The sequence below is a fragment of the Taudactylus pleione genome, unplaced genomic scaffold (genome assembly GCF_031769625.1).
Source record: "Taudactylus pleione unplaced genomic scaffold, aTauple2 ptg000665l, whole genome shotgun sequence".
NCBI classification, from domain to species: domain Eukaryota; kingdom Metazoa; phylum Chordata; class Amphibia; order Anura; family Myobatrachidae; genus Taudactylus; species Taudactylus pleione.
The window spans coordinates 1,081,860-1,095,074 of record NW_028285067.1 but is presented as its reverse complement, the minus strand read 5'-3'; the positions used below and the strand labels follow the sequence as shown (position 1 = coordinate 1,095,074).

Below are 13,215 nucleotides of genomic sequence, written 5' to 3'. Positions count from 1 at the left end.
TGAGGGCGTCTCCTTTCCCTCAGGTGTGCAATAAAGCACATTGCACACCTGAGGGAAAGGAGACGCCCTCAGTCTGGATTAGCACCCCTACCTTATTGGTTTAAAAGCATGGAGTCTTGTGATGAATATGCACACTAGTAATAGGCACAATTCTAGGTAAGTCCTACAAGTTTTATATACTGTAGTGCAACTTTGGTTCATTTTTGGGGCGTGGGTCCCCCTGGATTGCCTTTGGTTGATCTGTTTCAGGGCACCGCATTATAACACATTTTTCTTTTATAACACATTTTAACCCTTCACTGTTTGTTTATTAAATATGTACCTCACTTTTTATTTTCATTCTTTATATGCAGCAGTAGCTGCTCCTAACTATCTCTTTCACACTGCACTTTTCTTACTATGGCGGTGCCCTGGGGCGGCTTAGCTGGGCTAGTTTGGGGGTATCCTGCGCTCTGGATTTGAATCGTATGTTAGGGACCTACCCTACAGAGGTTACCTGGATATGGTGGGTAGGCCCATAACCTTGGCCAAGATTATGCTAAAAATCTCTATTGATTGCAAAATTTTATTGCATTTATATATTATTAATAATTTGGAGTTGTGCACCTGAGATTTGACATTCTAGGCACCCTGTTAGCCAGATGAGGCTAGCAGAAAAAAGCTCAGAGGGCCAGACCAAATGATTCCGGGGGCGCTATACGGTCCCGGTCCTGAGGTTCCCCATCCCTGTTCTATTGAGCCATGTAGAAAAACAAGTAGCAGAAGACACAGGGATATAGCAGGGGTTGGGTACGGGATGCCAGCGATCGGAATCCCGGCGATAAAAGTCCCGACGCCGGCATCCCGACAGTTAGGATACAGACACCTGTCAGTAGGTATCCTAACCCTCCCCTTCTCCCTAACCCTTTCTCCCCAGTGCCTAAACCTAACCTCCCCCCCCAAGTGCCTAAACCTAGCCTGCCCACACCCTAAACCTAACCCCTAATCCTCCCCCTAACCCCACTACTTACCTTTGAGATGCCGGCGGTTGGAATGCCGGCGCCAGGATTCTGACAGGTGTTGGGATTCCGGCGCCAGTATTCTAATCGCCGGCATCCCGACTGTCGGGATATTGACCGTATGCCTATAGCAGGTGTACAAATGGTAATATAGATGCAGCCTGGAGTATCAGGATATGGCTGGGTGTTGTAGTGCACCAGGCGTCAGAGTGATAAAAACACCGGCGGCTAGTAGCACTACGCCCCTCTAATGTAGCAGTGGTCATATAGTGTACTTGCTGTAATCTATGGGCTCTGCAAGGCTGGCATATCTCCAGAGTCTATACACTTGGAACGCCAGGGAGGAAAGACTCGCAAACATGACGCGCAGGTCAGGCCTTCTGCTGAGCCCTGGTAGGTCCTAGAGACCGACGGCTCAGTTACCTGGTTGCAGTGAGGATGGAGGCAGCGCAGGAGAGCCCCTAATTTAACACTGTCATGACCTGAGCACTTTGGTTTATATATTCAAGAATATTTCTTTTGTTTTTCGTTATTCTTGGAATGAATCAACTTGAATTAGTCTCTGTGGCCATTTGATGCTATTACTTTTTGTAGTTGATTCTGAACCTTAAGGTGCCCATACACGGTGTGATAAAGCAGCCGATCCGACGGATTGGTAGGATTTGGCTGCTCCTTCGTATCGCGTATGGGCATGATATCTGAGAGAGCGCGCACCCGTGTGGTCGTACATCGCACCCTCAGATCTTACTGCAGGTTCAGGTGATCTGGGGATGTGATGTGTGATCCCATGCAGCGCTATGCAGGATTGGGGAGCCGGCATATCAGGCGGTTGGCCACCCGATCGCACCGTGTGTGGGGACCTTTCGATATGCCGGACGTCGGATGCCCAGTCGCGTCATGCGGTGCATATAGCACCGTGTAGGCCAGCTTAAGTGCACACCATTATCGTTCCTATAAGAATGATACATTTCTCTAAAAATTGTTGAGGTGATCTTTTTACATGCAGAATTGTCAGACCATGTATTTGCTGCACAACATTGGCTTTTCAGGACAGACCAGCGTCATGCAGCACCCCTGATGTCGGCAGCCGATGTGTCGGTTTTCCAACTCAGGGCCTGATTCACTACTGCGATTACGCTTGCAATCAGCCGATTGTTGTGTACTGTGCGTGCGCGAACCAGCCACTGCGATTGGGATTGCGATCGCAGTGACTACGCAGACCCATCGCAAGGTGATTGACAGGAAGTGCTGTCTGTGGGTGGTGATGGGGGGGGGGGGTCGGAGAAATGCAGGCGTGCCAGTGCGTTTGAATGCCGTTGCATGGGTGTGCATAAATTAGCCACTGCGATTCTGTACGCAGTTTGAGCACTCCTAGCGTGCGATGAGGTTAGCAATTCCTGAGTAAGGTCAGAGCTTGTGCAAGTGTCCGTGAGGCTCCAATTGTACTCGATGTTACCGATGGTTTTGCAGACTTGCTAAACATTACGGATGTGTGTAAGGTAAAGTGGGCGTCCTTATGTTGTGCTGCGATGGCATAGCGATCTCAATCGATTAGCATACTATCGCAGTTGAACTGCGTGCGTAATTGCTATTGCAATCGCAGTTGCGATCAGTAGTGAATCAGCCCCTCAGTTTCACCCCAGTGTGTCTAATAATGTCCCTCAGTATTCGGCTCAGTACGATGACACGCTGCTGTTCACACTAGCAGTAGTCCATAAGACCATAGCTCCATGAAGCTCCAGGGCTCACAGCCTGAAGTTTGAATGTGAAGTGTTGTTAGATAATTGATTGGACATCTGCAACCGCATGAGGTCACTTTGAAGCTCTTGATTCCGAGCCCTGGAGCATTGTGGGACTGCAGGCACTGCTTGGGTCTTGTGTCCGCTGAACCGTGTTAGTCCTGGAGACCAGATCCTGGTGGTATTGTTTGTTAAGTTGTGGTATTGGGAGTGGAGTTTACTTTAGAAGTAATCATTTTGCATTAATGTTGGGGACGTTTTATGGTTTTAATGGGCCTGTGTGACAACTTGTGACAGGAGGAGACGTGTCATCTAGAGTGTCCCCTCTCCCCTTGTCACATACTGTGTGCTCCTACATCTGGGATAGAATACTGTGCAGAGAAACTGTGACTCCCACTGGAGTAGTCACCGGCACTCTCAGACTGGCCACGTCATGGGGAGGGGTGTGATCTGTGTAGCACAGTACAATATTCTATTGTAATTGCAGCTGGGTAAGAGCTACTGGCAGTTGTGTATAGGAAAAGCTAAATGATGCGGGATATACCTCCCAACTGTCCCTGCCGTTAGGAAAAGTCCTGACAGGCCGCGGCAGTTCAAAAATCTTGACTGCCCCCCAAACTCATTACAGGTGATAGACTGAGATGATCTCTCACGCCTGGTCTTACAGATTGCACTGCTGTATTAAGCTTCAAGGCCCCCATACATCAGCAATTGATTGCAGCAATCGTGCAATTTGCAATCGATTGTGGCATCTCTGCAATCGATTGAAAAAGGGAACCATTTTTATACACAATCGATTGAAAAAGGGAAAGATTTTTATACACAATCGACTGCAAATTGCACGATTGCTGCAATCAATCTCTGATGTATGGGGCCTTTACTGTTGTGTTGCTTGGCTGAAGTTAGTATGTTGAGGTCATGTTAGGAAAAGAGAGAGATTCTATTCACGGGATGCAGTCATATTACCGGGGATTCCGGTGCTCAGATTGCTTGCGCCGGCATCCTGAAGGTAAGTAGTGGGGTTAGGGGGAGGGTTATGGTTAGGCACTATAGGGGAGGTTTAGGGTGCGGAGAGGGGGAGGTTAAGTTAGGTTTAGGGGAGGTTTGGTTTAGGTACTAAGGGGGGGAGGTTAGGTTTAGGCACCGGGTAGGGAGAGGGGGAGGATTAGGATACCGACCAACAGGTGTCTGACGGCATCCCGTACCCAACCCCTATTCATTTAGAATGGGTGCAGGGTGTGCGGTGCATATGGGTTCAGGGGGGCCTGCACTGCACACCCTGTACCCATACTTTTTTTTTTCATATCTCTCCTTCGGAGTAGCGCTGCTGGAAACGCCTGGAAAATGGCCGCCACCCTGAGTCTTCTGCTGCTGTCAGAGTTCACTCCCTGTCCATGGGCCCCCTCCTCTCTTAATACGCCCTTGCTCTACTCCCCCCCCTCTAACAAGACTCAAAATTAAATCCCTAACACCAACATCAATTAGCTGATTAAATAATTTGCCCCCTTCATTAAACACAGAGATCCAATATTGCATTATTGGCCCCAACACTACTGAATATTAATAGCTCTCATTAACCTATCCATAAATAGCTCCCACATTAATAGAGAGAGCCCATATTAAATGAATAGTTTACAACTGCTGATACATTGCATGAATAGCCCCTACTATATTACTTTTATATTCCCCATATTAGCTTTATAGGGCCTTATTCTGATGCTGAGGTTCACGGAGTTGAGCAATTTTTTTGCTACTTTGCATGTTTTAAAGTCGCTAAAATGTCGCACAGCTCACATGTCCTACGTTGTACGCGCAGATGGGGCTGAGGGGCACAGTATCAGAAATGTGCTGGGCGTTTATGGGCAGTGACTGGTAGGCGGCTATTCAGACGCATGGAGATTGTCCACCTTATGGACATGTTATGGGAGTGTCACTGTGTAGCGTTTGTGAACTCAGACGCATAATCGTTCACAGAGGAGGATAGAGAGGGGTTTGTGATCAGCGCTCTAATATAGCGCACTGGGTTATCGGGAGCAGCTGGTACTCGAGGTGTCCAGTCTCGTATCGTGTCAGTAGGGTAAGAGGTTGTAGCCAGCTCTGCACCTTGGGTAGGGGTAGATGTAGGTGGGTGTGGGTGTAAGCAGATGATGATTGCTGTGTGAAAAGGAAATACGTGAATCAGGATAAGTGTGAAAGCCAAATGTATTGCCAATTACTGTGAGATGCTCCTGAATTAACAATATGCAAATCAATTGAGTGAATTTGAAAACGGTGAAGGTTTGTTGGATGTTGTGTGGGATGTAGGTCGGCTGCTTTTACGGTGCCTCTTTCCATATGATGCAGTAGGGTCTATTTGCTAAGCCCTGGATGGAGATAAAGTGAACGGATATAAAGTACCAGCCAGTCTGCTCCTAACTGCCAAGTCACAGGCTGTGCTTGAAAAATGACAGTTAGGAACTGTTTGTTTGGTACATTATCTCTGTCCAGTTTATCTCCATCCAAGGCCTGGTAAATAGAACCCAATGTATCATACGTTTCCCGTACACATGTACTGCGGCAAACTGGGTATCCACTATAGTCCTGTCGGACTTTATGATAGCCTGTGTGCCTGTGGGTGGTATAGTGGTGACGTCCTGCACTGATGTGACCTTACCAGTAGGTGTCCTGGAGGGTCAACTGCCACTGAGTTTTGTTGGGGAGATACAGTGGGCAGGTTCTCAGTTCGCTCCTCTCCTCCTAACTGAAGACTCTGTAGCTGTTGTGTGCTGATAGGATCACCCACAGGCCAGTGGGTTCCTGCAGCTGCAGAGGGTGGGGCTGCTGTCGATGATGGTGTGGTTCACTACTCTGGTTACTAAACAGGGGTGTTTGGGAGCTCAGAGCTGGTACTGTGTCTCCTCCAACGCCTTTCAGCCAATCACAGGCCTTTCTCAAAGAACAACATCTCTCCTAAAACTCACTTCTAAAAACTCTCACTTTGGTAAATTTACCCCTAAGAGTCTGAGTCCAAAACAACTTCTGCAACACACCAGCAATACTCCAATAACACACTCATAACACTGAATATCCCTGTGCCTCTGCATAACCACCTTTAAGTCACCACACAGAAACGTTCAATACATTCCAGAGTCCTTGTGGCTCAATTGGTCCTGTCACTTTTTTGCGTAGACACCGTGGGGCTTTTTATTGATTTAGATGCATGAACAGTTCACAAGAAACTCACTATCATACGTGAACATTCAGTATCCGCACACTATATTAACACCCCCTGGTCCACAAACTCCCCCCCCCCCCCCCCCCCCCCACTAGTTACATTAACATCACACTTACAGTACCTGTTCTGCAGAGCAAGCCTTCAATCAGGGCCATAGTACACCGCTGTTTCACGGTGGTGCACACCAGACAGGACGTTGGACACACTGCAGTGGAGGCATTCCCAATTTTCGGCTTATCAATTCACTAATAACTAATGACTCGTCTGAGGCATAACCCCACAACATGTCAGCTTCCACTGTGTATATTTCAGGTGAACGCAACGTTTTCTGGCCCGAGGGCCACACTGGGAGACTGTACTCATTTGAAGTGTCTCGGTAAAGTCTTCAATTGCTTAAAAAAAGCTTACTACAGGGCAAGCAGAACTTGTGCAGTTCTGCCAGACCTTACCATGCTGTGAAAAGGGAGAGGGGATAGAGGAACGGAGCCAAGTCACATAGGACAATGTCCCCATCTCTCCTCTAATAATCCTTCCCATCACTCCCACTATTCCTCACCTGTAGTGCTTATGTGCCCTTAGCCCTCCCCTGCAACACACTACTCATCCCCAGGTCTCTGGCCTGTTGTTTGCATTATTAGCATAACTCTAATTACCTGTCCTGTGCTGAGGATTTAGCCGACACTAGATTGAGACTAAGCTCCACAGTACAGTACAGGGAGTCTGGCAGTTGGTCAGACAGTCTGGCAGTGAATAAGAATGATTCAGCCAGCTCTGATTATCTCTGCAGCCACAGGGAGACCCAGTGCTGCGCGGGACAGGACAGATATCAGGGGTACCTGGGATGCCAGGGCACAAGTACTGCAGTAATAAGTCTGGCATGGAGATACTGGTTTCCCATGTACCCTTCCTGCTTTCTGACGGCTGCAAAAAATTACCTTGGGAATGGGGAGTTCCATGTTGCCCACTTTTTGTATATGGTATAGGTGATGGGTACATTGATGTAATGTACTATGTTATACATTCACATTCCAACCAGTTTTCAGCCAGCAGAAAATCACAATAATGGTGCATACACACGGTATGATCAGTCACCGATAACGATATCAGTCACCGATAACCGATCAGTCACCGATAACGATATCACTGACTGATCGTCCTGCACCTTCCCGTTATCGTTCATCCAGCACACCACCAACCCACCAACGACGGGCCATCGTCCCTATGTGACCTGATCGATATCGACCAGTTTGGCCGGGCGATTGTCGATATCGTTATTGACCATATGTGCCCGCGCTTCGCTGGTCGTTGGGCACCACAAAATGAACGATTTGAACGATAACTATATGGTCGATATCGTTCATATCGTGCATTTTTATCGTACCGTGGAACTCATTCAGAGCCACCCGATGGTATGCAAACGTGCAGAGCGCACACTTCGTTCTGCGCGTGCGTGAACTACTCTGTGCGTTCGCAAACCGCTCGCTTCGCCCAGCAAAGACAGCCCAGTGTAATGAGTGACAGGAGAGGCCATTTGTGGGTGGTAACAGGGGCAGTGCAGTAAAAATGGGGGAGTGGAGGTGCGAATGCAGGCGTGTCTGAGTGTTTTAACACCGTTTCAGAGGCGTGCATAATTAACAGCCAGCGTCATTGTACACGTCACCAACCTTTTTTTATTACACTGAAGTCCTCGCAGTGCTTGCGGTTGGGTAAGGCTACCACAAGCGCTGCGATCGCTTCCGATGGTCCTCGATGTACCAGTGTTTTAATACACTTCCTGGAGATGACGTGCGCTAGTGGGCATCTCTACATACGCCAATGGGTGTCTGCATACACAGAGCGATTGCTCACACCGCCAAAGTGGGTGTGCTTATGCCTTGGCGAGCAATCACTTCCCATACCGTCACTTTGTCATATTTGCATACGCTGGATGTGAGCAATCGCATCTAGCGAGCAGCTCTGAATGAGCTCCCGTGTGTACGCACCTCGCGACACTAGTACTTTGCAGATGAACACACTTGACCATGTATATGTGACAGGCTAACATAGTTCACGCAGCCACCAGTGTCCGAGCAACATAGCGACTTTCTCTATCACGTCAGTTGTTTCTTCCATATTATTAAAGTGGTCCTGCCATGCAGTTTTGCTAAATCTAGCACCCATAGGGCCTGATTCAGAGCCGGACGCTCTGAACGAGCGCCCGCTCTGAATCAGGGCGTTTGTTTTTTTTTAATTAGTGCTGCCTCTTGGACGCTCGCATAGCTGTGGGTTACCACCCACAGCTTATGCGAGCGTCCATGATGATGGTCAAGACCATCGCGACCATCGGGCTTGCGGTAGGGTCTTGTGGCCGCAAGCCCTGGAGTGATTTTGGCTCTAAAATCACTCCCACTGACATCACTAGTAATGTCAGTGGGGCCGGACCCAGACGGTAGGCGTTCCCATGGGAACGCCTCCGTCTGGGGAGCCACGCCCCCCGCACGCCCACCAAAGGGGGCGTGCTTCCCTGTCGCTCGCCGGGTCTCGCGCATGCTCACGACGGAGCTCCCCCCGTCGTGCGCATGTGCACTTGGGCACCATCGACCCGCTTGCGAGCGTACAGCGCTCGCGAGCGGGTCTGAATGAGACCCATAGTACGTTCTACGGAAAATCCGCATTGCCTAAATAACAGCATAACACACAAACCATTCTTGAGCAGCTAAACTATAAATCTGTTCTCCCTTTCTGTCTCCTATTTCCTGCCCTAGTGCCATACGCATTATTTAAATTAGCAGTTGGGGTAGGCTGAAGATCCTGTGACACTAATCTCAGTGATAATCACTCACAGACAATCAGGAGTTTGTTGCAAAAGCTACACTACTTATAATTTGAGGTCATCAAATGTTGATTTGGAGCACAGTAGGCATGTTCTTTTCTGTACATGGGATGTTCTCACTCATTATTACCATAATTACATATGCTGGGATCTATGTACTAAGCCTTGGGGAGAGAGAAAGTACCAACCTATCAGCTCCTAACTGTCAGTTTTCAAACACCGCTTATAAAGTGACAGGAGCTGATTGGTTGGTACTTTTTTTTATCCGTCCACTTTATCTCTCTCCATGGCTTAGTACATAGATCGCACTGTCTGTTATGCTGGGATGTAACCTTTAGAACCCAATACAAATATTTTGGGGGGGGCTCCGCAAATCAGGTCTAGGAGCTTCCCACTCATTGCTTAGTGAAGAACTGTTTATATTTATCATAGAGCTATTGACGATCGTATGAAAAGCAGGAAATTTACTGGTGAGAAGGTTGTACAATATATTCAGAAGATAGTTGAAGAAAATCTGCATACGCCCATAAGACTCTCTCTTAATTGCAGCTTTGGATTCAATTCATTAATGGCTAATTCTTGTTGCAATGGATACTGTACTATTTAAAGTATATTATATATTTTTTTAAATGCACATTGGAGTAAATTTACTAAAGTGAGAGTTTTTAGAAATTGAGATGTTGCCCATAGCAACCAATCAGATTCTAGCTATTATCTTCTAGGTGTTAAGGTGTCCATACACGGTGTGATAAAGCAGCCGATCCAACGGATTGGTATGATTTGGCTGCTCTATCGTACCGTGTATGGGCATGAAATCGGACAGAGCGCACACCCGTGGGGTCGAGCATTGCACCCCCTGATCTTACTGCAGGTTCAGTCGATCAGGGGATGTTATGTGCGATCCCATGCAGCGCTATTTGGGTGGGGGAGGGGGGAGCCGGCATATCGCATGGCCTGCCACCCGATCGCACGTGTGTGTGGACTGCCCGATATGTCGGACATTGGATCCCCCGTCGCATTGCACGGTGCATATCGCACCGTGTATGGCCAGCTTTAGTTAAATGTTAAGTTGAATGTGATTGGTTGCTATGGGCAACATCTCCACTTCTAAAAACTCTCACTTTAGTAAATATACCCCATTGGGCACGATTCAATTAAACGCGAAGTGAATAGCGCCGGGAATGAGCTCCCGGAGCTATTCAATCCATCGCGATGTTAGGTCGGGGAAGGCTTGTTCTCGCACCTTAAACAGGGTGTTTAGGCGCGAGAACGGGCATTCTCTGACTAAACTTCCCGGCGCGATGCTGTTTTCCCGGCGCTAAGGGCAGAAAACAGCCTCGCGCCTGGACTTTTGTCGGATTTCTGTTCGCATCCCCGGAGGGATGCGAGAAGAAATCCTAGTTGGGCTTAACAGCGCATATGAATTGAATAGCTCCAGGAGCTGATTTCCGACGCTATTCACTTTGCGTTGCATAGAATCATGTATCAAATGCATCAAATTGCACAAGCAGGGTCAGGGGCTTCGAAGGGTAGTCCGTCCCTGTGATGTAAAGTGACTGTATCAGCGGTCTCTTCACTCCTGCTCTGCACATGCGCTGCAGCCATTTCCGGGGAAAAGTTCCTATGGATCCCTCTCCCGGTAATTTTGCAATGTGTAGCCCATAGGCTACAGCAGCACAGCCATCTTAGATGGCGTAAGCCCGACACATACTAGCCAACTCTCCCTTATTGTCAGGGAGACTCTGAAATAGTAGCAATCTCCCTGATTGCACCTTACCCCCATTATGAAGCTGTTATATTAAAAACAAACAAAAAAAACCCAGAGATATATTCATTCAAATGGGATCATTAGTATCCTTTCCCTGCATTGGTTATAAGGCACAATGATCCCTATGGCTACATGTATTTTCTGAAAAGTATCAGTGTGTTTTCATCCACAAATAGATCTTACTGACTGCTTTGGGGCTTGTTTACATTTGGATGTCAGTCAGTTTTAGGACACGCCTCTCAGATGTAGCAGTACACGCCCACTTTACCGCCGCGCTCACAGGTGCTGCTTTCACAATCTCCCCGAAATGCTTTTTACAGGTATGTAAAGGCGCACATCCACATGCCGACTAGGGAAAGACAGTACGATTACGACATCGTAATTGTACCGTCGTTCCCCATCCCCTGCAGCGCCTACACTGAACGATCAGTCGTTCAGTGTAGTCACCCTCCATCGTCCCCGAACATGGCCAATCTGTCGTTATCGGCAGATTGACCCGCATGTTCGGGCGATGATTGATGTCGGAAACGACCAACGGGAGCGCGCATCACTGGTCGTTTCCAACATTTACATGCCCGATTAACGAGTGATTGAACGATGGCGTTATCGTTCCATTGCTCTGTTTAATCGGGTAGTGGATACCTTACATAAGAGTACACAGAAAATGTGTTTTATATGCGGAAGGGACAGGATTGCAAATTCTAGTGTACTAGCTATATGTATAGGATTAGCTTTATTGTGTTATACAGTCATTTGCATTCTTACCAGTCTCTGTTTGTTGCAGGTCTGGAGCAGAGGTGTGCTAATTACCTATGACAAAGTGTTTTACTTAATTACATTTGCACATAATCCCTCTTATCTCTGTGCTCAGTTGTTGAAATCAGTGAAAGATTTAAGAGTTAAACCACATTGACACACACTGTAATCATTTAGTTTTTTACATTTACTCGTTTTCACACCAATTTTTCTTACTCCCTCCTTTCTATTTTCATGTATATTTTCCATTCCACTCCCCTCTCCCCTCCTCCTCCCCTCCTCTTTACCTCCCTCTCTTCCTCTCTCTCTCATTCCCCCCTCCTCATAAAGATGTGATTCTGCCTTTCAGCCTTGCGGTTCCCTCATTTGTTAACTCTGTCCTGTAGGCCTCAATTAGTTGCCATGGCAATGCTTTTTGAATGAGGAGGGGTGGTGCTGGGGAGGGTTACAGGCAGCTAAAATTACAGTGGGTAAGAAAAAAGAAGACTGAAAAAGCGGTGAGAGGGGCTGAGCTCGGCCAGGAGAGGAGGAGAAGGAAGCTCTCTGACTGAGTTCCTGGATTCCCAGCACCACCAAGTATTCCTGGGAAGATTTTGGGATACAAGCCAAAGTCCCGATATCCTGTCCCTGTCAGCGGACAGGGGGCAAGTCTTGGAGATCACAATGCTGTCAAGGGACCCCTAGTACGGTAACTGGCTGTCTTTGGAATTTTACATTTGTATGGGAAATTCTCATGGAACAGAGAATCTTACTGGAACACTCCCGAGAACTTCTTACAAATATCTGTAAACTCTATCTGGAATCTCCACGGCTAAATTGACCTATGAAATGTGGCTTTACTCAGGTGAGTGCTACAAAAGCCCTCCAGGTGACTGGAAACGCCTGAAGTGAGTAGCTTGACCCCTCCAGGGTGAATAGTATCTTTTTTGATTTTTTTTTTTGTTGTCCTGGGGATTCTGAAGTCAAAGTTTTGGAGACCTCACATTTACCGAGTGCTGGTGGAATCATGTAGTAGTCAAGGGAATCAAGTGCCTGAAGGAACCCAGAAGATGATGTTCTCACGGCCAAGCCTGTCCTGGTTCCTTTTACGCAATTTACCATGTTTAGAGATTTTTTTTTAATTCAATGTGTTTGTGCCATCTTGCCGAGGATCTATAATTTTAGTGTGCCACAATGTTTGCCCTCTGTTTTCGAACATTAAGAAAAACATGCACCCAGAGACAGGATATTATCGGTTCTTGTACCTCCTTTTATTGGGGAGCTACCCTAAATGTCCCCACATCTATATCCCCAAAGTTGGAACTATAAACGGATTGGTTTAGAGTTCACAGCCGTTGGGCAACCTTGGACAAAAAGAAGGATAGACCTCGACACCTGTTGTTGCCGTTGACACGTGGTTGCACAAACTCCATCATGTATATGGACAAGAGCAACCTGAGAGGTAAGCCAGTTCAGGGCATGTCGGCGTCAGGTCGGTAGAAACTAATTACTGGCTCAAGCACTCAGCAGCAGATAGCAGAAATGAGGTTAACGTCCATGCACGTATCACATGTCCTGTATCCTTCCAAATTTCCTGCATTTGCTTTTGTATGTGTGCTTCAATACACCACACGTAGGAAGTCTGTTGGCAAAACTGTGCTAGAATGAAAGTGCTAAGTACATAGCTGGAAACTGGATTTCTTCCAAAGCATCTAATTTGAGGTAACGGAATGTCTTAATCGTTTACGTGTCATTGTGCGATTTCTCATATCGACCTGTGATTTAGAAATGAGTCATTTTAATATTTTTTTTTTAATTTAAAACATAAAATGACATAGAGTTCATCGGAGATGGTTAGTTAGCGTCCTTACATTAGTATTCCGTTACGCAGACTTCTTACCTCTCTGTAGCTATTGTGCAGCACATGGCAGTAAGGTGAAGTAGGTTTA

The 13,215-nt window shown here is 47.2% G+C and overlaps 1 protein-coding gene across 5 annotated transcripts in view; it reads left to right on the top strand.

The window, feature by feature from the left end:
- Window positions 1-13,215, top strand: part of FGD1 (FYVE, RhoGEF and PH domain containing 1) — a 197,243-nt gene that overhangs the window by 123,950 nt on the left and 60,078 nt on the right. Inside the window, exon 1 of one of the 5 annotated variants that reach the window (XM_088455697.1) lies at window positions 11,705-12,728. The exons of the other annotated variants lie outside the window; for them this stretch is intronic. Coding sequence (XP_088311823.1) covers window positions 12,701-12,728 — 28 coding nt within the window. The 5' untranslated portion in view covers window positions 11,705-12,700. Of the gene's footprint in view, window positions 1-11,704; window positions 12,729-13,215 lie in introns of those variants that run through there. 5 annotated transcript variants of the gene reach the window in all.